Source organism: Gallinula chloropus (assembly GCF_964237585.1).
Source record: "Gallinula chloropus genome assembly, chromosome: 5".
Classification (NCBI taxonomy): domain Eukaryota; kingdom Metazoa; phylum Chordata; class Aves; order Gruiformes; family Rallidae; genus Gallinula; species Gallinula chloropus.
Genome location: NC_140090.1, coordinates 26045840 through 26072152, shown reverse-complemented (window position 1 = coordinate 26072152; position 26313 = coordinate 26045840). Strand labels below are relative to the sequence as shown.

Genomic DNA, 26313 nt, shown 5'->3' with positions numbered 1-26313 from the left:
TCCGTAAGGGATTTGATGAAAGAAAATTCTACTTATCTTTAAAATCTGCTGCAATTTCCTTCTTCCCCTGGCTTCTTGTTTAGTTGTATGTGTAGGAATATATTAAATCTATGACAAAATAATATGTACAGTAACTTGGTTTACCTTGCAGTTCTCTCATCTAACATGTAGCTGTTTCTTGCCTGTGTATTGCAATTTTAAACAAATGGTCAGTTCATAGATAGAATTGAATGCTGAACGCTGGATTTCCTGGCTTTTGTCTACTTGGTCTAGGTAAGATGGTAGTTACTTAAATGCTTTTCAGAACAGAGTAGTTGGTTTATTTGAACTGTGACAATATATCTCTTCTGTCAGTCCATACACTCAAGTGAATATAGGAAAGCATGCTTTGCAAAGCTCAGAAAATGCAAAGCAACAGATGTTCTGTACTGCACAATTATATGTATCCTGGAAACAGATCTTTGCACAGTGCAGACAGTCTTGGGAAAACAAAATTTGACATACAAATGATCAAGTTAAGGGTAACAGCAATAAATACTTATGACTAAATATAATGTTGTTTTGCAGATACTGTTCTGAGTAATTGAATGCTAATTGGTCTATTTAAGAACCCCTTTTTGACAATGTTTTAAAATCATCTTTGTGTTTATATTTTTCTGTGTTAGTATAGTGTAGTAGAAATAGAATAAGTATTCTGATTTGAAAGTAATGCTGTCTGAAAATTGCTTTTTCAGAAAGCCTATGTTATTCTAACATAAGTGAAAATTCTTGCAAATAAATTGCTAAAAGTAAATAGGTCGAGATAGCTTCCTGTGTTTCTGAGTGAGACCAGCACACCCTTGCCTGGCTGATGCGTTGGCTCTTCTGAAGATGGTTCAAAACCAGATTGCTCCTGTCCAAGCCCTCTCCCTGGTACATTGTTTGTTGCAGGGTCTTTTGGAGACCTGTCAAACAGCTCTGTCAAGAAAAGTACTGAAAGATTTCCTGCCTGCTTGGTTTTGGACTTCCCAAAGGCCTGTTCTGTCACATCTACGTAGTGTAACTGGGGGTGAGGTAATCAGTTAGGGATCAAAATTATTATAGCACTAGGGAATAACACACTAACAGCTATAGATAGTGCTAACTCATGTTGATATCAAACTTTGATATGTTACAATAATCAGGAGGAGGTTGTATATAGATGTCTTTTTATCTTGGTTTATTTTTTTTCAAAGGGAAAATAATGTTGTTGATTATTTAATGTGAAATGTAATGTGTCTTGGTCGCTTGTCTGCAACACAGTCATTAAAAAAGGCTGCGGTTAAGCTAAGTATATCCTCCTAATGTTTTCTGTTCCATGGATCTTTTGTGATGGAGGAGTAGCAATAACTGTGATTGCTTAGAAAGCAATGCTTAGCAGGAGAAAAGAGTACGTGATAAATATGTGAAGTTTTCTTTTTTTAAAAACTGAAATAAAAAGGTGCTTTTTTTTCCCCCCACTTACATTTGTTGGGGAGTTAATTATTTAAACTATGATAGAAACAAGCAGGTGGTGTTTTTGAAATTTTGTCCCTAGGTCTCACTTGTTTTATGGAAACCATTTGTGGAACATACACACAGAAATTCAGTACTGAACTTACAGTGTAATTTATACACACGTGCTTGTTTGTCTTGCTTAAAGGACCTACTGCTTTTTACATCTGCATGTTTAACAGCTTAACAATATTAGTTTTTGTGTAGGAAGACATTAATAAAATGAATTTACAGTAAGGAGGAAACTGTTCTTAAATATGTTTCTCTTTGGTTTATGTTTCTAATGTTTTTTTTTTTTTCCTTTGTATAATTTGTGGAGGGAAAGCTGCCTGAAAAATTTGTGGTCCTTTGGTATATTAACAATGTGGTCTGAAAAGAGTATGTTTGGGGGTTGTTAAAATAAAAGTGGAAAAGCATTTTGAAATTGTCAATGTCTTACAGCACTGCTTCAACATCACGGCCAGTTTACAGATTTGACAAGGCAATGGGACAGTGATTTCAAGAGTTGATGTAATTGAACATCAATACATTGATCTCTTTGTTGAATGCCATCAGTTTGGGATTAAGATCAGGAGCTGTACATAGACCATTCCAAATGTATATGATCATAGGTTTATTATGTGGAAAATGTCATCTGGTATTTGAATAGTTGTTAGGATTATTATGTTAAGGATCATTAGAACATAAATAATGTAAGCTGTATAATAAAATAATGTAAGCTCTATAAACCAGTGGTTATTTTACCATGTCTTGGCTACTGTGTGCACTTCTGGTGTTCTCAGCAAGGATTATGTGGGACTGAAGAAGGTTCAGGGAGTAGCAATGGTTAACAGGTAAGGGATGGCTCCTGGAGGAGAGTGATGGACTAGGCCAGCACTACTTCGCCTCAAAGGGAGGTGGTTGAGGTAACGTCTGGAGAGGGTAGATGGCAATGGCTTTCTGTCCATCAACATAAGAAATATGGTGCATCCCGTAAGAATCAGGCTCAAAACAAAAGTAATAAGCATGCATGCAGGAAGTAAGAGAAGTGCAGAACTTACTGCCAAAGGATATTGCTAATGCTAAAAGATTTTATGGATTCAGCTGGAGATGGAAGGCCTCATCTGAGTGCTGTTAAATGTGTGGAAGCTTCAGTCAGTTCAGGGTGTCCCAAACGAAAACAGGTGAGGAATGGAAAAGTATTAGTGAAAATAGAATAAAAATACTTGCTTTATTTCTACTCTTCTTTTAGCATCTGCCTATAGTTGTGGGTTGACATAAGATACTGGGACAGATGGACTTTTGCAGTGATCTGGTATTGCTGGTGTTAGGTACTAGAAACCAGTTAAATTATATTTCAACGGTAGCTTATGTAAAAGCACACACAGGACTAGTCTGTAGCTCCATCTATTTGTACTACTAAGCAAGCTTTCCTGGTAGAATTTGAACTTCAGCATGCTTAGCCTTCCAGTTGCAAGGAACAGTGTAGTTTAAAGAATGTGTGCTCTTTGACAAAATGTCAAGAGGTTAATTTTATTAAGTGTTGTTAAGAATTACAGTACAACAGCAGACTGTACAGGAAACCTGTATTTGCTTGCTATAAGTACCTTGAAAAGTTGCTCATAAGTATGTTTGTAATTATTATAGCCTTCAGGTGGGTTTTTGGGATAGGCGGGTTTTTTTATTGTGGAGAAGGAAAGTTACATTCCAAATACAATAGCTAAACTTGTATAGCATGAGAGGCTAAAACATTACCAACCATTCCAAAAGGGTAATTAGTTTCATCAACCTCATGATTAGGAGCAAAGAGGACAACTTCGATATGCTTAGCTGTTATTTTTCCATAATTTCTTTTGGTAGATGTCTAATGTTCATAGGGTAGAAGACTGCCTTCGGTGTAAAACATCAATTTGTTATTTCAACACCTTAAAGGTGGATGCCAGGGTACCTGTAGTAATTGATTCTTGAACACAGGAGATGATAATTTTCTTGCACTGGTTCACTTTAATGTTAAATCAAAGATTATTGTCTGATTTGTAATGTGTGGCAAGAGGCATGTGCAGAAACTCACAGTTGTTAACATTACCTTTAAATGAGCAAGGTAAGTTTAATATTGTGATAGAGGAACATTTAGAATAGTAGCAGTAGCACACATAATGCATATGCCTGCTGGAGCCAGTCTGAAGATGCATCTCTGTTAGTTTCTTTGTGGGTGCTTTGAATGTCAATCTCTCTGTTATTATGTACGTGTCATTTGGCAGAATACTAGCATTTAAATTTTGTGGGAGTAAAAATTCTTAAGTATTATGTATTGTGAGAGGCTTGAATTGTGTCTTTGCCATCGCACATGAGTTTCTCCAACAATGAAAATTCATCTGATTTTTTTTTTTTTTAAATAATGGCAATAGGTATTCTTTCTGTTTGATTTCAGTACTTTTTCATACCAGGATTAGGGATAGACCACTATTAGGAATAGATATGCAAATGTGGTATGTAGGTATAGTTACCATACTGGAGTAGACAGGGAGATGCTAAGGAATTTGCTTAAAATAGGAGATGGCTGAGAAGGACAAAAAGCATACGTCGTGGTAATTTTTGGGTGAGTTTTTTGTTGGTGTTTGATATGCCTATGAGAAAATAAGTAGGTTTCTATATGTAACATTAGTACTATGTGGTTTGTAAGAGTGAAAGTTATTTCCATGCTGATACTTAAATTTCAATTTTGTGGTACTTAATGCTAGAATTATATTTGCAAAGCATTCCATGGATTCTGCATGTCCTTTAAACACATTAACTTATTCTGCCTTAAACACTGGTTATTGCACAAATGAAAATCAAGATAGAGATCTTTTGATTTTTGAGAATCTCATGAAAAGTTCAAATAATGTGTTTTATTACCATTTATTCTTAAAATTCCGGAACTGTATAGCAAATAAAATATTAAAACAACTCAAAGTACTGAGTTTACCTGTATTTTTTGAGTGTGTTTTGGTTTCCAGAATAGCATTTTATATATATATATATATATATAATTTTTAAAAATAATTTTTTTTGGAAGTCTAATCAGATATTCCCCGGAACTATTTTTTTTTCTCAAAAAGATTTTGTAGAGCTGTTGATTCAGTTTATCAGTGTCTTAAATACGTGGTTTGAAATTTAAATTAGCTTAAACACCTTTATTATTTACAGTTTTAGTTTAATTTAAAAGCAAGCATGTTGCAGCGTGTGTTCAACAGTTCTGCGGCTAAATGAAGTAAGCATATACTTAGCTTGCTGTGCAGATACATGGGCACAGGTGGACATCTTGGTAGTAAGCACCATGCAGTGAAACACATGGCACTACACAACATGGGGCAAAGAGCACGCAGTTTGAATTAGAAGTCATTTTATGGATACCTTGTAAATTTGTGCTTGTTCATATACGGGCTGTAATTTCTGTAAAGGGTGTACATGTTTTCATATTGAATGTTTGTGATACGCACATCACTTTAATGTAGTTGTCCTTCCTTTGTGCAGAGAGGCAGTATTGTATGAGCCTGTTTATGTCAATATTTTAATAATTTATCTTTATAACTGCTTTTGTCTATATTTATAGTAACATTGGCACCCTGTGTACAGAAGATACAATCAGTGCTGAAAGGAAACTTGCATCCATCTGGAAGCAATAAACTTTTCTAAAAGACTGCACAGTGTTACTTAATCCTGTGATTTCTTACTGTGAGTGAAATTAAGGTTTGGTTCAGTTGTGTCACATCATATTGGTATCAAATCTTTTGTGAAAGCTTTGTCATAGTGTTAAGCTACAAACAAAATTTTAAAATTGATGAAAGTCTGAGAACGTAATTTCCTCAGACACAGGATTATGCATCACTGTAGATGTAGTCAATTCCATATAATCACAATAATTGTCATACCAAAAAGCTTCTGGAATATTGTGCTTTGTAAGCTTTCCCTTTATGAAGGGCTAATTTGTATACCACACAGTTGATTATTTCTTAAATTTTGCATTGTGTTTTTACTATACACATGTAGTATAAAGTATACTTTTAATATGCTGAAATATTTTACAGGGTTAGAAGAATATGAACAGCTCTCCTCATAGGAAGGGGGAAAGCATTTATGTTACAGAGATCAACTACAAAATTCTATGGGTTTTTATTGCCTTTTTTTTTCTTTAAAGTCTGTTACAAGTGTGGTATACATGAACAAAATAGGATTCATTCATCCCTGCGGGCAAAATGGTGTAGTTTACATTCTTCCTATTCCTATGTGGCAACTGAGATGGAGAACGCAGTGAGGGATGGGTTTTACGCTTGTCAGAGGACTCTGATGGTGCTGTTGCTTCCTCTTAACCCTTGGGCTAGTGTAGAAGGTGCAGATAGAGTGAAGCAAATGTTGGCTGAGTTTATGAAGAAAGCTCCTGAAAAAAAAAAAGACCAAAGATGAATGACAGTAAAATCAAATGGACCTGTTAATCAATGAGGAGTTCATGGATGTGCTTATCTAGCAGCTGATAGTTATGCTTCAGCACCTAAAAGCATGAATTGCTAATATACGTGAATTACCAACAGCTTACGCAAGGAATTTGTCACACACTTAGAAAGGGATGTGGCTATTCTGTTTTCCCGAAGGAAATGTTGGCTTGAAAGTCTTTTCTGGAAAACAGTTTCAGATGTTGGAGGCACGTTGAGTTCCCTGAAAGTAGGATACTGAGGATGGTTTGTGAATCTGTATTTGAAGCTGAAGTGAATCTTGTGCCAGTAAAAGTCCAATTGTTAACTGGAAGTTAATCAAACTCCTTGATGTCATGTGGCCACGGGAGGCTGATTCCCCACACCCCTTATTTTCTGAAATTACAAAACCACGTGTATGTGTGATTGTGTGGTTTGGGGTTTTTTAAGTGATGTAAAATTGAGCTATTGTTTCCTCTTTGGGGGTTCTTTAGTGTCTTTCAGCCCTGCTAGCCCATTATATTATATAAAAGAGAACACTGGGATCTAATGGCAGACATTATTTCAGAAATCTCTTAAAATTAATTCTGTTATATGATGGTTTTATTGTTGGTCTCTGTCATTTAATCTGATGCTTGTGTTTGCAGAGGTTTTGCAAAATGGTGGAAATCACTGATGTTTGTTATCTAGTTGTTACTCTGAAGTTATTTTTTGCAACTCCTTTCACTTACTGTGTCAAAATTCCCAGTTTTGGGCACTCAATAATGGGTTTGCTGCTATTTTTCCAATTTCATTATGAAATTATGCAGTATGTGGGCCACACTCTCAACAGAAAAACCATAGAGCTTTCTATGGTAAATTTATTTTGCTGGACATCACAGAGACACAGGATGCTGGGTCCATCACACCTAAGATCTGGTCATGCTCAGAGGGGAAGTCCTCAGGTCTGGCTCCTCTCCAGGGGCAGTCAGCTCTGGCAAAGACAAAAATTTAACTCCTTGAGTATGGTCCAGATCAGGATTTAAAGGACTACACAAAATATCCCCTCAGGCTGTAATTCCTGCTTTTGCTGTGGCAGCGTGATGCTGAGCACAGTAGCATATACTGTAACAGCCCTCTTGGTTTAATGAGAATGTTCAGAAGAATGAGGATTAGTTTTTAAAAGATGTGATGGAGAACAGGACTGGGAATCAGCTGGTCAAAGAGCCATTTGAAACACAGAGGGAGAGAAGGGAGGGGGGTTGGTGAGTGAAATGTAGGAGGTTGCAATTTGAGATGTGTTTGCCCATGCTCTAAATATAGTAAAATTATGAAGTACCTTGAGCAAAGAATGTAAAACCTTTTCATCTGTTGAATTGAATTGGTTGTATTGAATCTTGCAGAACTCCACTAAAACCAGTTTTATATTGCTGTATTTATCACATTGGGGTTTTTTTATTATTTGTAAGAATTACTAAACAGAGAAATAACAGAAATTACATTATTTTATCCAAGGTAAGGCTTTATTCTACGATGTGGGATTTGCTGTGGAATACTACTGGTGGGGAATTTGGGGTGTTTTTTTTTGTTTTGCTTTTCCATTTTTTTTTTTGTCTGGGATCAAGTTGAAAAATTAGAGCCTGAAGCACAGATTTGTTTGTTATTATTTTTTAGTATATTGATTAGTCTTCATAATAATTTTCATTTTAGATTTCTCTAAGCCAGAATAGTGAATAATGGCTTTTACTGCTGTATTGATACAGCCCATAACTTCCTATCCAGTCAAATTTACTTAATGGGCCATTATAGATTTGTAAAGTGGAGTTTTATTCTGAGACTTATTTCTAATTGAGAAGATGTAAATGGAGCTCTAAAAAATCAAGATAAACTATTGTGCATCTTTCCCAGTTCTTGCTGGCTCTTGTTGATCTGTGTTTGTGTGATCTTTGGGGATTTAGCAATTGGAAGTGAAAATGCACAGCAGATTGGCTCAAGCCTTGTTGACTTCCTGCTGACGAAAGGAGACAGTCCCAGTCCTTCCTTCTTCCCTGCTGTGTGTTTTCTTATCACTTTCAGGCATCTCCTGTTTTCTAGGACTTTTATTAAACTGATTATATTAAACAGCTTGTCAGAAGACTATGCCAGCAAAAAAAAAAAATAAAAAAAGAACGTGGACAATCTAAGTTACTTTAGGAACTTGAACTGGCTTGGTTTGGTTTTGCCAAGTGCCAGACATAAGGAAAACGGCTGGACTACACAGTTGTGGCTAGCAGGTGAGTGAGGGTAGGTGCCTGTGTTGGAAAAGGGATTAGTGGCAAGGTATTGCATTGGCTTGGCAAAACACATTACCCTCAGATCCTCTAGAGAAGGAGAATGAAAATTGGTTGTATTCCTGTCAGATGTTTTTAAGCTCAAATTTCTGCCCTGGAGGAATACAGCTGTTGCTGCAAGTGAATAGCTGCCATTAAAAGATGAAGTAAGTAGTTCTACCCTGCTTTTTACTCTCCAGCTCTGGAGGAACTGAGATGCACCTCTTCAGTACTTTGTAGTACTTTCTAAACAACTTGCTGTTCCTGAAGAGGCTGTTACACACAGTCCAAGACACGTTTTCCTAGACTGGGGCCTTGGTTGTGTTACAATTCCTTTAAAGCACCATCTAAAAGGACTAAAATAGCATAAAGTAATCTCCAAAGAAAAGACGTCCCCTTCCCCAACCTGGCCCTTGCTGTACCACCTTCTCCTCAGGATACTGCTCGATACTCTAGGCAAACAAAGTGCAATTTTGCATTCTCCACTTGCAGAAGAGAGTAAGAGGCATAACATCAAATTTTACTAAAGGTATTGTGTGACCTGTCTTTTTGAAATAAAAAAAAACCCTTGAAAATTCAGATGTTCTGAAAATAGCTTTCCTGTTGCACGTTTAGAGCCTGTCATGTGAAATAGCAATGCAGAGATTTCCAGCTCTTCTGGCAAGAATGATCATACTTACTCCTTCATATTTCTCATTGCCAGTCCTTCTCAATCAGAGTTATAGCAGAAAACTGTAGAGGTTTTATGAATCAGTTGCATAGTACTTGCAGTGCTTTGCGGGATCTAGGAAGGGAAAAATGAGCTTAATGAGTTATAATTACTGATTTAAATGCATTAGACATTATCATATTCATTTTAAGTATTCCCAAGCCTAAAATTGTAGACATAATGTCAAAACGATTTTCATTTTCTATTCTATTTATTTTTTGTTTTATATTAATACAGTTTTATTTCATTATATATTTTGTTAGTTATTTTAAATGTAGTGTTCATCCGTTGCAGGATGATCTGTAATCAGGTCTGTAATAGCTACTCTTGCTCACCGTATTATTTTTATAGTCTTGATGATTTTTATTTCTAAGTATTTCTTTTGTATGAGACTGCACTCAGCCATACCAAGCAACTATTAATGAAATAAACTGCAAGTTTAATGGGACAGAGGGCCTAAAACCTGTAAGAGATTTATCTATCAAATTTAGTGAAGCAGGGCTAGGTGTCTTGCCAAAGGTAATGGGAAGAATTTATGACCAAGGGAGTACAGCATGTTTTCCATCACATTCATTTCTTGTACTTGAATGTTACAGCTGCATTTCATGTGTATTTTCTACCAATTTCTGTATACTTGAGATTTTTGTTATGGAAATGAAGTCCTCAAATACCACTTGTAGATGCATGGCCTCTGTGGTAGGAAAACAGTCCAGTAAATGTTTTGTTGTTGAAGTGTTGGTGATTATATTTCAATAACATACTTCTCTTTACACACTATTCTATTTTTCAGTAGTACTGCTTTTTTCTCTGTGTATGTTTTCATCAATTTTGCTGTAAACATGAGGTAATCTATTTGTTTAAAGTGTAGTTTAACACTCTTAGCTAATTAAAATTTGGTTTGCTATTTGAGTGTATTAGTTCCTTACCCTTTGATTTAGCTGTGTGTAGTGTATTTAGACTTAATTATTTATTAAACAAGAGATTAGACTACCATAACTAGGAAAAATGTAGTCTCATTGCTTAAAATCAGTGGGAGGATAAATAGGGGCATAAAACTTCCTAGAAATTCATATATCCAAACAGGCTTTTTTTATGCTGTATTTGGAAGAAAAAAAAAATTGGACATGTGCAGAAACTGTGAGTACAATTAGCGTCAAGCAGATAAATCCAACTCTAATCCTGTTTACGCTCTACATCAGACAGATGTGCTGAGATTGATTTAGACAAGCCCTTGGCTTATAGTAATTTTTTTTAAGTGCCATATATTCTGTTTTTGTTAGATCTTTGTTAAATGTTAAGTGCTGTTAGTTTTACTCTTCCCTAACGCCTGTAACCTACTTTATACAGGTTCCCTCTCTGCTGTCATGATGACAGGGCAGCATGGTAGAAGAGATTATCTTTATTCCTTGTAATTAAATTGACTTTTTTTTCAGAAGATACAACAATGGGAAGTGGGTACTGAATTAAATAAATAGCATGATATCTAATAGATGTATACTTAAATCTCTCGCAAGAACAGATGGTACCCAATATCTTTCTAAGTAATGTGAGAGGACAGTTAATGTCCTGAAACAGCTAGCAGTAACCAATATGGTAGTAACAAACCAATAGTTTTTTTTAAGCTTAAAAAAGTGTCTAATACAATATATACTCTATTTTTAAAGTAACCTTGGTTGTTATCACAAACTAGAAATATTTTAGAAATGTAGCTTATGAATTACTTTATCTGAATTGTTTTATAAAATTTTACTGTATTTGTAATGATCTTATTTTCAGTAAAAATAGAAGAAAATTATAGAATATACCTGGGGACTTTAATGCAGATTTCTTTCCAACAATATTGCAAATTGGCTGTCCTAATCCTACTGGCAAGTTCATATTTCCTCTACAATTTAAAACTTGTGGATGATGCATTTGTACAATTAAGTATTCCTACAGTTTATATGCTCCAAGCTGTACCTGGAAAACTAGAGTCAAATACTGTTTTTGAAAGTGTAGTGCTGCCTAGCAAGAATGTATTACTTTCATTATCAAAAGTTTTGATGTTCATCTGAGCGACACAGGAATTAGACAAATACAGAGGAAGATGTAGAAGTAAATAAAACACTGTCTGATTTAGCATTGAAAAGACAAGCCTTACCTGGCTTATGACTAAATGTCGTTCTGTGATAGCCAGTGGGGGAACAAAACGTATTTTAACAGGCCTTCATATTACTTGATTTGTGCAGGACAAATAGGCTAATGTTTGCATTGTATTTGTTATGCATATGCATAATATTAGCATAACAGAATTTGCAATATTCTCAGCAAAACTCATAGTTTTATCCAAAATGGCTCCTTGTGTAAAAATATTTAAAAAGCAAACCCATTTAGCATATGTGTATTGGCTTGCAGGAACAAATGCTGCAGCTCGGTTGTTGCTGCAGAACAGTTGTTGTTATATTTCACGTGTCTCTATGTTTGCCCATTTTCCTAAAGCCTCGAGCTTGCTTGCTGGAATTTTCAGTGTTCTGTATGCCTGACAGCAAGACTTTTTGGAAAAAGATAAGCAGCCCTCTTGAAAATGCTGTTTTAAAATTAAAACAAGTCTTAAATAAAGGTATTAAACTATGAAGTTCTGGGTAAGTGATTCAGGATATCAGAAGTAACCGATTCATTTAAGGCCTACAAAGACTCTTTATCCCCAGATGTTTTAGAAGAGAAATACAAAGGTTTTTTTTGGGAAAAAAAAAAAATCTCAGATTTGGCAGTGGTTAGTATTTACGTTGCTTGTAAATGTCTACTCATGCTCTTAGCCCATGCAAAATCATAGTTCAGATGGAATCATAAATTTACTTTTTTCCCCTCAGTCTCCTGGTTTCATTTAGTTTATCTTAAAGAAAAGAATTTTACAGCCATCACTCCACTAGTCTAAGCTTTGTTTTATTTTTTTATTGTTTGGTGAGTTTTCTCCTGTTTATTTGTTGCATCTTTCTGAAAATCTGTGCTACAATTTCCCATGTACTATCTCAGTGCACACAAGTCTTGTCACAGTTTTTCTTCTAAGAATGGAATGATTCAAGTCCAATTTTACACCTTAGTAGCTGACCTACGGAGAAAGTGAGATGGTTAAATGTACAAATTGGTAAAATATGTGGGAAGTATAAGGTCATGCTGCTTTCCCTAGCAGGTTATTTGGTATGGAAGTGGAAAAAATTGCTTGGTTTAGAATTTTATTGGGAGAGGTAGTATTGACTCCAGCTTTAGTTGTGCTAGCTTTGCTGCGGGGCAGTCTTCCAGGATTCCTGGATAGAAAGATGTTCACTGCATAGTCCAGTTCAAGAAATTATATTGAGAAATGCTGGTGTCCAACTGTTACAAGAATTGATGCAGGGTTCTTGTTGCTGTTCAGAAAAAAGAATGACTTTCTGAAGCCCTCAGCCTCACGTGGTGTGATGAACTAGGTGACACTTGATTTTGCGGTCTCACCTGCAGTGGTGTCCATCTCTCCCAGGGAGCCAGTTTATTTAAAATAGATTTTTGCAGCTTCTCCCTGGCACTTCAGTACATCATGCAGCAAAGATTCATCAAACAGAACTTGTCTGAGCTGTTGCTAGATTTTGGAAAGGTTTCTGGTTTCTAGCTTTTCTTGCCTTGGGCTGCAAAGGGACCATTATTGGTTTGGTTACAAAGAAATCAGGGAAACTTCTATTTTCATGTCCAGAGTATTTGGCATCTGTAGGAAAAGCGATGTTTTTTCTCAAGTCCTTGTAATGGACTGTTTTTGAGCAATCAAGTGTTTTTCAGCACAAGAGAGAAGAAGCCTATAGCACAGTGCTTCTTGTGGTACACCTCCATGAGGCATCTGGAGCTAGTGCCGCTGAAGTGATAGTGTCTGCAGCCACGGGGTCCGTGTGTGTAACAGCCTAGGGAGAAGAAAACCTTCACTTAGTGTTCTGGCCTAACACAAGTCTTCCCTGGGGTGAAAGTCTTGAACCATCGCAAGAACTTTTGAAACTGTTTTTCTTTCACTTGAAAACGAAAGATGAGATGGGTGACACTTTTATTTTTCTATTTTTGCTTAACTATTTTCTGATACTTCTCTAGTCTGTACACAAGAGGCAACAGTTGTATCAAATGAAAAAGTATGTTGGGCATATAGTCAGCTTGGGTCACAGCACCCTTTCTGATCTATAATTTAGGAGAATAAAATGAAGAATTTTCTTTTTGAATGCGAATAAAAGAGTGATTTACTGTTCCTACTCTGCAATTTTATTAGGTTTTTTTGAATATCAGAAAAGGAATTAAATAACCTCTTTGAAATAATGTTATTTGTCTAGATGGATACATAACAAGACAGTTGGTAAAAAGACCAGTGATTGAAGCAAATTATATGCAATTAGTTTCAATATAGACATGGGCAGATTGCAACAAGTGAAGCTAGAGAAGAAGCCATAACTTTATATATATATATATATCTTCTAATAATATTGATAACACTTTTCTTTTTTCTTTCCCTACAGGTGATCCCAATGTGGTTTTACAGGCTCAAGAGGAGATTATTGAAATGAAAGATGTATTTTCAGTGAAACTGAAACGTCGTCGTTTTGTAGGGCAGAAAAAAGGTGGTACCTTGTTGGGTATCACAATTTTTAAATGCTTGAATAAAGAAGAGAATAAATTAACAGACTGTGCTATCCATTTAAATAACTTAAGTGAAGATCATTGTTATTTATGGTTTAAACATCTAAAGGAAATTTTGAATGGTAAGCCTATAATTGAGGTTGATGTCAGTATTTCAGATTTGTTTCTGTTGGTGATACATAAGATTACATAAGATTGAGTGAAGCTTAGAAAAATATTTGCCTGTGGAAATTAGGACACACAGATATGAATGTTGTCGCAGGAAAATGTTTGCTGGGAAGTTTTACGTGGTGAAGTGTAAAATGTAAGGAAGTGACAACAACTGACAAATGCATCTGTAAAAATTAATTGATCCTATTGTTTGGAAGTTATTCTGACTTGAAGAATCTTCTGGGAAATGTTTCTTAAAGAAATAAAATATATTGTTCATGTTGTCACTTGGAATTGCAGCAAATCTGATGGTCCTGGGAATTCTCCAGGGAGTTCCCTTTGGCTGTGAAGAGCTCCCAGTTGAGACCTGTAGATTCTTTAAGAGGCTAAAGCTTGGAGAACCTTTTTCATAAATTCACAGATAGAAGTGCTTTTAGCATTCTGTAGGGCTCTTATTGTATAATTTGATACAAAATATGTTGACGCTAGCCAGTTGAGAGGCAATTCTTTATTTTCAGACTATCTTTCTGTGTCTGTCTGGGCTAATGCCAGTTTCAGGATGCTTTGTTTAACCCATGTTTGTTGTGTTTGGGGTTTTTTGTTTGTTTTGTAGGGGTTTTTTTGTGGGTTGGTTTTTGGTGGGTTTGGGTTTTTTTTTTTCAGGAAAGCTGTATCAAATTTAAGAAAACAGTATTCACTATTTAGGAAAAAAGGAACCCACAACAAACCAAAGCCTTTCACTGTAATTTAATACCATCAATATTGGAAAGACACAGAACATAGCACACTTGTGATTTAAAAACCCAAAACAACAACCCCCCCCAAACCAAGCTCTCTGATTCAGCTCCAAAATGAGTCTCTATTTACAGACTATAGCAAAAGAGTTTGCTTATTACAGAAAAAAAAAAATCCATCTTGTAACAGACTATTAAACTCCAGCTGAATTGTTAATACTGAGCCAGATGACAAAATTCAAATCTTACACATCTGTAGTGTTCGTAGAGAACTTTTAACAGCATTTTTTACTGTACTTCTAGTAAAGTGACTTTGGCAAAAGCAGAGAAAATCAGCTAGCATTCCTGCATTGTTTGCTTGCAATATGCTTTGGATTTTCCAAGTAAAAATGTGTCTTAAAATGTGCCTTCTCTTTCCTCTTTTTGAAAATCTTTATCACATAATATCTAAATTTGCAGAAGTGCCAAGATTCTTGCAGATCTCCAGCTACCCATAAAGGCAAGGAGATTTGCATAAGGAGCAAATGTCTGTTTTGTTCCCAGATTACCCTCCATCTATCAGGAGCAGTGATACCATATGTTCACAGAAAAAAAGCTGCAGTATCTCTTGCTCAGGTTGCCTTGACTTCGAGGTGCAGTCTCTGTTTTATAGCTTTGTAATTAGAAGCCACCTGAACCTGAAAAAAGCATTCTGTGCAATGGTGCTGTTTCTTGTTCTTCCTTCAGCCACAGTCTTTCTCCAGAAGCTCAAACCTTGGGCAGATTTTTCTCAATCGCTAATCAGTACATTTTTTCTCATTTCCTTAGGAAATAATCAGGACTTGGAGAGGAAGAAATAGGCAAACACAACCCCCAAAATGTCATTTACTGACATATATTGGTTTAAGCTGTCTTTACAGTAAAAGCAGTTTTCACACTATTACATTCTGACATCTGAGTAGATGTTTAAGCTGCCTTTCTGTCCAGCAAAATCACCAAAAAAGCAGCATCTTTTCTGCATTCAGTGTGGCAGAGACACATTATCAGTAATTCAAACAGTGGTGGCGTAGTAACGGTATACTTCAGAAAAAAGTCTTCTGATTTAAAATGTACCAAACATTGGCAGGAATTTCCCAGTGGGATTCGAGTCTGAACTAAGAATATAAAATGCAGATAAATTCTCTTGATTCCTCAGTAACTGACATCTCAAAAAGCACATTGATACATCTCTGCTTGAAATGGTGATGAATTGTCATAGTTTTTGTCGCAGCTTGTTTTCTTTAATAGTGCTGGTGACATATTTGTTACTGAACTCTGATTGGCTCCTTTTGTTTTCCCTATAAACTGCAGGATGAAGTTAAAATTTCATCTTTCTAAAATATTCAGGATTTAAATGTACATGTGTTTTCTTCTTTTTCTTTTTTCTTCCTAATCTATCTCATCACAAAGTAAATTTTCATTAACTGCTACATTATTTACTTGAAAGTTTTTATTGCTTCTAGGCTGAAGCAAATTAGAAGCAGGTGATTCACCAAAGTAGAGTGTATTTGTGTTTCGATATGTCAGTAAACATGCACTTTAATTTGTTAGAATGGCTAAATATTACTAAAAAGTGTTTCTAATTTGTAAATAAATGCAATTTCTATTTGTTTCCCATACTATTTGTCAAGTTTTTAGATTTTTATGCCGCTACATTGATTAAGGAATGACAATAGCAAGTTTTATCTAGAGATGTTGTAGTGAAAATTTCATGTTTTTCGGAAATATCATATGCCCAGTTTCTCTTGTACTGTCCCTTTGTGTCTGACACAAATCTGTTTTGCATGCTTTTTCCTGTTTGTTCTTACTCCGTTCGTAGTGAGCACCATCACTGGCTTTGATGTTTTCAGAATATTTCTTTTTAAAATCTAAGTAGGATATAATTTTTTATGCAGACTGTCACTGTCTAAGTGAGCACACAGCTATAATATAGTTGTATAGAATATACAGTGTTTGCTATCATGGCTTTTTGTGTGTCTGATGGCAACAAATCACGTGTATTCCATCTCCCCAGTTTTAGATAAGTTACTTTCCGCATAATGCTGCTGTCCAGGTGCATGCCAGCTAGATATGAAGAGCTTGCTCAACGATGTGCTGTGGGAGAAGATTGTTCTTCTGTGTATCACATAATTGTTAACTTAGTGTAAAATGGCCACTGCATTCTGAGGGCAGACACCTGTGAAGCCTTGGTTCTGGCCTGGCTCTTGGAAAGCCTCAAACTGCAGCTTAGGCAGATTCTAGTGCGCTGCTGATCTCGTGTCAGACCTGTTGTACACCCGACTCTCACTGGTTTCCATTGGTACATTGCATCTTTCTGTACTGGACTTATGGGCACGTGCAGTGGAGGTGCTGTGTCAGTGGGATTCACTATTCAGTTCAAACCCTCTGTGCATCCAAACACCCAGTGTTTCTTAAACTGTTTTCTCTCAGGAATGAGAAAAAAATATGCATAATGATCAATGCTTCTCCATTCATAAGCAACATAAGACTTACTTTCATTAACTATGAATTTGAAAAAAATATTTAAAAGCTGTAACTGAACAGACGACACTAAGTATGGTTATAGATAAATTATAAAATAGCAAAAAATACATGAATTGCATTTTATTTTTATCTTCTGTTCTGTAGTATCTCATACTGGGATTTGATATGAATGTCTGAAACTTCATGCATGAAGTTTTAATTAAACCATCAATGTTAAACATTAACTTTGGTTAGTTAATATTAACAGCGGTGTCTCCATAGTTACATTAACAAATCTGTCTCGTGTAATTAGTTTTCCTCATGCCTAATATTCTTACCGTTGTACAAAGTATTTATAAATGTATGCAATAACGACATGATTCCAGGCTCTTTAACTTCTGTAACATAAACCCGTTTTCATAAAGCTAAGAACGGAAAGCAGCACAGATGCATGTCTGAGCATAGCGTCTCTGCTGCCCTATCAGCTTTTGTTTTCAGAACACCCTGATTGACCCACCACCCTTCACGGTTCACTGATTCACTTGATAGATCAAGTTTAAACTAGTGCATATTAGCACATTTGTTAGTACTAGAGGAACAGTTGGCCTTCCTGCTTTAGGCTGCTGGTTCATTTCAAATGGAGCAGCCACAGAAAACAATAACAGAATACCAGTTAGGAGAACACCAAAAGGCTGACAGACTGAAATCAGTTGCAGACTCTAGTAAATGAGGCCGATTCATTCATCCATCTAGAAGTTGTTAAAGAAAATTAAAAGATTATTATTTTAAAATAGCTTTAAAGAAGTTTCACTATAAAATTGTGTGAACGCTTACTCTTCACTACTACTGTTATTCTTTCATTAAACTCAGTTATTTGATGTGTTACAATGTGTCCAGTGAGCACTGGAAATGATAAATAAAAATTTTTGTCATAGTTACCCATTCATGTCAGTTGACAATCATTTGGCACAAAGAAAACAGCATTAATAGTGTACCATCTCTCTGCTCAAATGCAGCTGTGATACCTATTTCTATAAATAAGATAGTTTACCTTTCTAAAAGTAAATTGATTCAGGCGATCATAAAGAGAATAACACTTTTAACCTGTGAATTAATTTAGTTCTTGAAAATCTCTCTAGGATTAACTCTGATCTACTTTTCAATTATAGTCTAATATATAATCATAAATACAACTTCTGTTTGGGAATAATTGGATGAATAAATATTTTTGATTTTTAGAACAAGGTAAGAAAAATTCAATTAAGTTTCCTTAAAAAATCTTAAGAATTTTTTCTCACCAGTTGAAAAGTCTGTAGTCCTTTGCCAGTTTATGTCTTTTTAAATTCTTTTTATTGCCAGCTGGGACTTAACTAGTTTTGAGTTTTATGTATAAAAATTTAAGTGAGAGATATCATTTGCTTTTTTTTCTTCAGCTTTCTTCTAAAGGTGGTTTAACTGTAACAGAAAATTGTAATTTGTGCTGGCTGGGTAACAGAATTTATGACACTTCATCACCTTTTTCTACTTCTACAAATTGTAGCCCCCTTCTTTTATTCCCTCTCCTTTTTGTGTGTTGTAAGTGTGTGTCTGTATATACAGTGCTTAAAGATAAACTTTACTTTAGAGTCTCTGTAGTCAGTTTTTACAGTTCTCTGGGTGTTTGTGAGAGTTGAGCGTGTAGAGCCAGCTGATCACAGGTAGGAGTTCCTGTGAAGAAGAAATATGGCAGCATATTAATAAACATGGCTAAATCTATGAAATCAGGAGCCCTTATTCTTAGAGTTTTCTATTTAATTTCTGGTGTCACTTCAGGTGAAATACCAAATCACAGAAATTTTTTTTTGTCTTAATATTTTTATAAGTTCTAAAAGACTGCAATAATACCCCAGCCACTCTCCAGTAAGTCTGTTAAGTAATGATTATTATAACATCTTTATGAGGATGATATATATGTTTTAGTAGTCTTTAGCAATTTTTGTGTTCTAGGTAATCTTCCTTATTTGTGTTGTAATTACTGTGGTTGGAAATGATACTGCAGTACGTATCTGCAGTGCTTTTTCCTGTTTCTAAAGAATAAAGAAGAATTTAGAGTGGAATAGACCTCTGAGGTTTATCTATTCCAGCCTTCTGCCGGTGCACTCTTTACGTTCAACTCCTTGTCCATCAGGAGCTTCAGATGCTCTCTAAAGAGATGCTGCATAGTTGGTCAATCTTCCGTCTGGTTGTGCTGGCCCAGATGCTGGACTTTATGTTTGTCCTTATTGAACATCTTGAGGCTTTTGTCAAACCTTTCTTGTAGCTAATTAGGGTCTTTGTTAACAGCAACATGGCCTTCCAGCACATCCGCTGTCCTTGCCAAATTCCCTATTTTATCTCATTTTTAAAGGAGATACTTTTAAATATAGGTGCTAAGGCTTGTTATCAAAGACATTGGGGATTCATCAAGTATTAAGGATTCATCAGGATTACTTTGCCATGCAATGACATGGCACTATGTGTATCATTTTGCAATAAATATAAGTAGAAATCTTGTTTTTTATGTATGCTTTCAGATTATAGCAGCAAACTGATCAAGTAATTTCCTTCAGTATCTTTAAGAAATCTTTGAAGGTTTCCTAATGCACACTGGATAAACTGCTAGTTTTCATTTCCACGTTCTTTGATGTGTTTAAATAAGTGAAAAAAATGATCTGGGGGACTTTTATAATTGTTATGTTTTGATCTTAAGGAATGCTTTCCCCTTTGATGCTGAAATAGCGTTTAGCTAGAATGTCTCTGAGGAATTGCTCCTGTTGAGTTGTTGAGGTAGAGTAAGTAGGAAGAGCTTCAGAAAGTCCCAGCTGATGTTCTGAAGGTACATGTGGATGTAAAAATTGAAGTAATAATCTACATGGGACAAGAAAATGAGCTGTCACTCTCGGTTCCTTTTGGAGTTGTGTCCTACTACTAATTGTGTTTATGAAAGCAGTGTGCTTGCCAGATATTATGGCTTTTGTTTGGCTAAGAAAGTTATAGCCTAACCTGATACTAGAAGAAAATTTAGAATTTATAAATGAATTGAATACAAATTTGTTCAAATAATGTATTTTAAATAACTGTCAAAGAAACAGCTGTATGATATGCCACCAACCTCACTGAATTGTGGCAACTGGAGGAATTCTAGAAAAAAGAATTTGAAAAATAATATTATTTTTCCAGTATAATAGTATAAATTATTTACCATTCAAAAAAATTCCATATTCCAAAGAGTATTACTTCACAGGATCAGTGTGCAAGACAAGATACTGGTTGTGTGGCAGCATTTGGCAGTGTTGTTTGCTCAGAATTTCTTACTTTGAAGATCTAAATACAACATTTTAAAAATTAAAATGGACAACAATTCTCCGTTTTCTGAATGCTATTCCCAAGTTTTCTATTTCTTTGGGCCTCTTTCAAGATGAGTTAATTTCCTTTTCAGTGTTGCAATCAGAGAAAACAAAATACTGGACTGTAGTACTACTTTTGTTGGGTGTTATTGTCATATGCCTGCAGGGAGTGTTTCATATTAAATTCCAAAAAAGAGATGTTTGATATTTTGGGGTTTTTTTTCTGTTGTTCAATCTTACAACTTCTCCACATTTGCCTTATGACTGTATCAGGGTCTAAGTTATGACATACACTTCTTTTTTTTCCTGGTTCCCACATTGTTTTGGTTAGTTTGTGATTAATTTCTACCATTTATTAGCTGTACACACCCAAAAAGGTAATCAGTATTGTAATTTTAAGGCAAATAGCACACATCCAAGAAGAAATAGAGACTTCTTTTAGACTATAGTTTACTACTTATCTTAAAGTACTTTTCTAATATTAAAAATTCATTCAAGCTTTAAAGAGAGCTAGGCTGTGTGTGATCTTTAATGTTTTCTGTTTTATTTTTAGGCTTTCAAAATAGACCAAAATCCTTAAAAGTGTTTGTTAATCCAAGCAGCCACAAAAGAGAAGCCACTAATGTTTATTATGAGAAAGTTGCACCTCTTTTTAAGCTTGCTGACATCAAAACTGATGTCACAGGTAAGTTGCTTCAAAAGCATAGTTTAATCCTTTGTGAAATGAGTACTTAAGCATTCAAGACAACTTGAATTTACTGCTGATTTTTATTGGCTCTGCCTGCAAGTAGTGTATTTGGAATTACAGTTAATAGAATATATTTTTATTTAATTTTAAAAATTGTCATTCATTGGATATTTTCCCCTATAGCTATCAATATGAGTAATAGTTTTTAATTATTTTTTTAAAGCAAGCATTCTATATAAAGAAACAAGTATTTTGTGTCTGACTGTCTAGTATGTGCTTGCTAAGATTTGTTCCTGCACTGTGAGAAACACATGTCCTTAAATATTACTTCTCTTCTGAGAACATCTATTGCCCTGACATCATAAGAGGGGCTTATCCAGAGGACACATTATTTCTGGATTCTGACTCAGTTTCAGGGATGACCTGGCAGCCTAAGTGATTAAGTGCTGTAATGACAAGGGCAGTCCTCACGAGGCACACGGGCACGGCTTGGTGTTGAGAACATGAAGGTACAACTTTAATATTGGAGTGATGCAGCCTTCTGCTCAACAACGAGTTCTTGACAGCAGCTTTGTATTCAAGGCTACAGTTTCTGCCAGAGTTCTGCTTTTTGTACTGAATTTGCCCTTTTGTTGTTTCATTTGATAGACTTTTTGTAAGAAATTGAACAGGGAAACAATTTTCTTAAAACAATAAAATATTAATGATCTGATCACTACTTCTGCCCCGTTCTGTGGAGAGACTGAAACTTCCTCTGCATCAAATTTGGTCTTAAAAAAACACCCAATTTAAAATTTTAGAATTATATTAATGTTTCTCAATCCAAAGAAATTTTATCTGTAGATTTACAATTTCCTTTCTTACGCTGCTAATTTTTGATTGTGCATTTCCTATTTCTGCGGAGTGTAAACTCTGGTGCGAGACACCCAGCAGTCTTTTCCCTATGTCTGTTGTAATTGGTTTGCATAATCAGTGCCAACTTAAGCAAATTATAAGACAGAGGGCTCATCCTACAGTTGTCCCTTAAACTTCTTGAGAAATCATGACTAGCTCAGGTGGCAGGCCAAAAATAATTCTCAGCAAACCTGATTTAAGCATAAGGAGATGATAATGCAGTAAGTGTTTGTATATTAGACTTGCTAATTTTATTACCTGTCTATGTATTCTTAAATTACTTAGTCCACAAGTTAAAGTAAAATCAATAGAAAATGAAAGATGCCTAAGGATAATAAGATTCTCTGTATTAGAGTTCTGTAGTGATTATTTTGTAAATTCACTTAACTGATAAGGGAATGCCAGCAGCTTTATGTGTTTTGATTCTCACAGACATATTTTTCACCTGCAAGGCATAGATGATAGTGTAAACAGGTTAATAGTAATGCTGTCATCTTAGAAACTGAACTTGGTCTTGTTTTGTCACAATTTTTAAAAAAAAATTGATTTGTCATGTGAACCTAGTTTGACATGACAGTCTACGTCATATTGTTAAGTAAGTTATTCCTATTTACAGAAAATTACCTTTAACATTTTTATTCTTTACTACTGGGTAATGTTTCTCTTATGTTTACTGTGAACATCCTCTCATTTGTTAGTCTCTGCTAAAGGCAGCATTATCATTAACCTGGCTAAGATTCCATTTTTAGCTATGTAATGTCACCTCAAATCCTAAAGCTGTACTGATAAGCCAAGGGTCTATCAATAGCTTTTTAGAATAATACATAGTGTTTATTATAAGCAGTGAATATAATTTGTAGTGCATTTAAGAACATTTATCCCAGTTTAATAAAAACAGTGTAAAATTAAAAAAAAACCAATTTAGTATTTTTGTTTTAAAGTCTGAAAAGAAACATGTTTTTAGCCAGATAAATGTTTAATGGTTTATCCTTTAAAATAAGGTTATTTTGGTAATGTCCAAATACTATTGTGCTTATTAGCTGCCTAACACTCCTCCTACAGGCAAAATGAGAAAATTACGTTTCAGTTTTAAATGCTAGTAGAGAACTAAATAATTAAAAACTATGTGTTAAAAAAACCCAAGCAACAAAAGGCGGTGGGTGCTGAGTGAAAGTCCTGTCTGCTGGTACCATCTGCGGATAGAGCTGAATGCCTTGAAATAGTACATTGGACAGGCTTTTTTTCTCCCATAATTGTTTTGAATCTTGTGAGGTTGGAGTGTGCATCTTGCTGTTACCACTTTTCTGAAACAGGGCTGTTATATTTACATACATTTACACACATAGCAGTGCCCAAAGGTGTGTTGCATAGTATAAGTTGAACGCTTTTGTACAATTTTTACACTGGAAGATAATTTAGTTCTAGTCTCTTCACGTGCACACAAGTGAAGCTTTAAATGGATTGTACACAAAAACCTTAAAGCAAGTTTGAATCTCTGCGGTGACTTTCAGCAGGTGCATGATACAAGACTCACAGGTTATTGAAAAAGCAAACCTTGACACTGGAGGGCTGAAAGACAGAGCTCTCTTCGTCCTGTGTTGTGTGTTGGTAGCTGGCTGTTGTTTCCTATGTGATCAAACGTGCCAGATCTGTTCCTTCATTGAAACTTCTGTTGCAATACTTTATTTGTTTATTTAGGAGTTTGGAGTTATATCTCCTACTCAAGGATATACAACAATCAAAAAGCATGTATGTAAATGAGTGAGTTTGGCATTTATTTTCTCCAGTTATCCCTAAATTTGGTCAGATTTTCCCTTTTCTTCAACCAAATTACTTTGTATACTACAGATTAATTTTAGTGCATTTAACCAAAGGTCTTAAAGAGGGGATTGTTTTTTGTTGTGGTTTTTGGGTTATTTTTGTTACATGGAATGAAAAGATCTCAGAAGTACCCAGTGCAGCAGAAAGCAGGAATTAGAATTTAACCTGAAACAGTGCTTCAAGTGTAGCTAAGGTGAAGCAATACTTAAAAATGGTGTCTGCACAGTCACCTGAGACCTCGGCAGTCTTGAGTGATGCAGCTGGGATATGTCTGTTACGAGAACAACAGTGACTCTTCTCAAAATCTGGTTCAAGAAATGCTTGTTCTACATTTGGGATACCTAGAAATACTGGCCAATAGTGATAATCTGAGATAGTATTTTAGAAATATATTACTATCTTGCAATATCTTATACATATTAAAGAAAAATAAAGGTAACCTCACCAGGCTCCTAGTTCATCTCACGTCTCTTAGTTTTGAGTCTACTACTGCTCTACTACTTCTCTTCATGCACAGTTATTAGGCTGGATGTTTAGGCAAAAACGACAGCCTTCCCCACACCCCCACTTTTAGGGGAGAATCACAAAGGAGAAGAGAAAGAGAATTGGGCCAATAGCATAGGTTCAAACTTACTATACAGGGAGTAACAATGATTTCCATCCAGTGTCAACGGCAGTTAATCTGTTGTTATCATTAGCAATTTTAATCCTGTTGACATCAGTCTGTGCCACGAGTGCCAGGATTTATGTGTGTCATGTGGAAGTGTCCCATGTTTTGCAGTGTGGGACTCATTACATGTTATCTTTTGTAGGAGTAGGGGCTGAACTGCGTGAGGTAGGGTGTTGCAACGTAGTGCAATATGTGTGACTGTTCAGATTAGGTGAGCTGTCTGTGCCATTCGGTCAGAAGGCTGTTGAAATTTAACGGGTATTGGAATTTACAGGTTGGGAACAAAATCTCCTTGAAAAACTTTTTAAATTGAGCATTAGAAATGGTTGGGAAAAAAATTAAATAATATATTTGTGACAATATTTCAACCAAATATATTATCTGAATCCTTCTGAAACTGCGAAAGAAACTCTTTCTTCCTCTTAACCAAAATTTATTGTGTGGGGTTTTTGGTTTGGTTTAATGTTTGTTTTTGTGGGGTTGTTCTGCTGAATTCGAATAGAACCAAATATTCAAACATCTAGCTTTTATTCCAGGTATCAGAATGACTTTTACATGTCCCTCTGAAGGTTTTCAAACCTACAGAAAACTTTTTAGATGTGGTCTTTCTATATCTGTGTTGAATTTTCCCTTTTTTTTTTTTTGTTCTACTCAATTGATTTTCTGTATGTTTTCAGTAAGTTTTTGCTGGAAAGTTAATTTCTTCATTACCTTTTTTCCACAATGGTTTAAAAGAGATGCTGTGAACCTCTGTCAGTCTCTCATCAAATTTGAAATTTCTTGAATTTATCCCAAACATTAAGCCTCACCATAGTCCTGCTATGTGATTTCCATATAAACTTAAGCTGTTAGGTAAAAATAAGATGGAGTCCCCATCACTCTGACTAACACTAGTTATTTTTGCTGCCTTTATTCTACAATAGCTTAACTATTGTACTTTTATCTCCCAGGAGAGATGCTGCATTTTGTAAATAATTCCTGAAAGCAATTTTAGTGATAGGTGTTTCTATAGCCAAAATGATAATTCTCTGTCTTTGATATCATCAAAATATCTAGTATTTAATGAAGAATTTCCAGAACACCAAGCACTAGGACTTTGCTATTCTGGTTGGGAGGTTTTGAAGTTACATGTTGAAACACAGTTGATCAGTGTGAAGTGTAGAAATTTTTTAACTTTTTTTACTTAAATTTACATATATTCACTGTATATACGCACATTCTGGTATATGTGTGTGCATCTATATATATCTGGGGGGGAGAGGTGCTTGAATTTTTGCAAGCAGCATTTGAATAGTTTGTAGAAATACTGTTATAACAGAAACAGACATGGAATGATTGTTTTAGACACCACGACTAATAATTTTAACAGTGTTTAGAAACACTGGAGAAAAGCCTTGAACTATGCTAGCACCAGGGACAGACAAGCATGAAAGATTAATGTAATTTTGCATATAATGATGCACATTCTTACACAAAAAATCCATCTGCAAGTGTCATGTCAGTCAGCAAAAATCTTTGATGGGTGGCTGCAGCTGGGCTGTCTCTTCTGGCAAGGCTGGCCTAGAAAATGCTAAATGTAGTTATGATGCTTTGTGCCATCTGTAGTATGCCAGTTTATCCTGTCTTCACTGGCATTTACAGTACTATATAGGGTATCAGCAAACACAGAGACATCAATGTAGAGTGACAGATTCATTTCCTCCAGAGGCTATGAACCCTGGTGTATACTTGTGCCACCTTCCTCTGTGTGTTATATTCTGTTGTCACTGGTATTTGGCTTGATTTCATACTTCTGTGTTTAACTCCTCATATTTTTGATTTAGCAATTTGCATATCCTAACACAAAGGCAATTAAATTTGATACTGAAATAATTTAGTCTTTACTGAGGATATGCTTGCATTTTCCTGAAGTTTACCAACTGTGTCAATGCTGAAACTTGCATTTTGA

General features: G+C 35.3%; 1 protein-coding gene across 1 annotated transcript in view; it reads left to right on the top strand.

Annotated features, from left to right (window-relative positions):
* CERKL (CERK like autophagy regulator) overlaps window positions 1-26313 on the top strand; it is a gene marked incomplete at both ends in the record, with an annotated part of 53301 nt that overhangs the window by 9147 nt on the left and 17841 nt on the right. The window contains 2 exons of the mRNA XM_084265282.1: window positions 13442-13684; window positions 20846-20977. Of these exons, the coding sequence (XP_084121408.1) occupies window positions 13442-13684; window positions 20846-20977 (375 nt within the window). The remainder of the gene's footprint in view (window positions 1-13441; window positions 13685-20845; window positions 20978-26313) is intronic.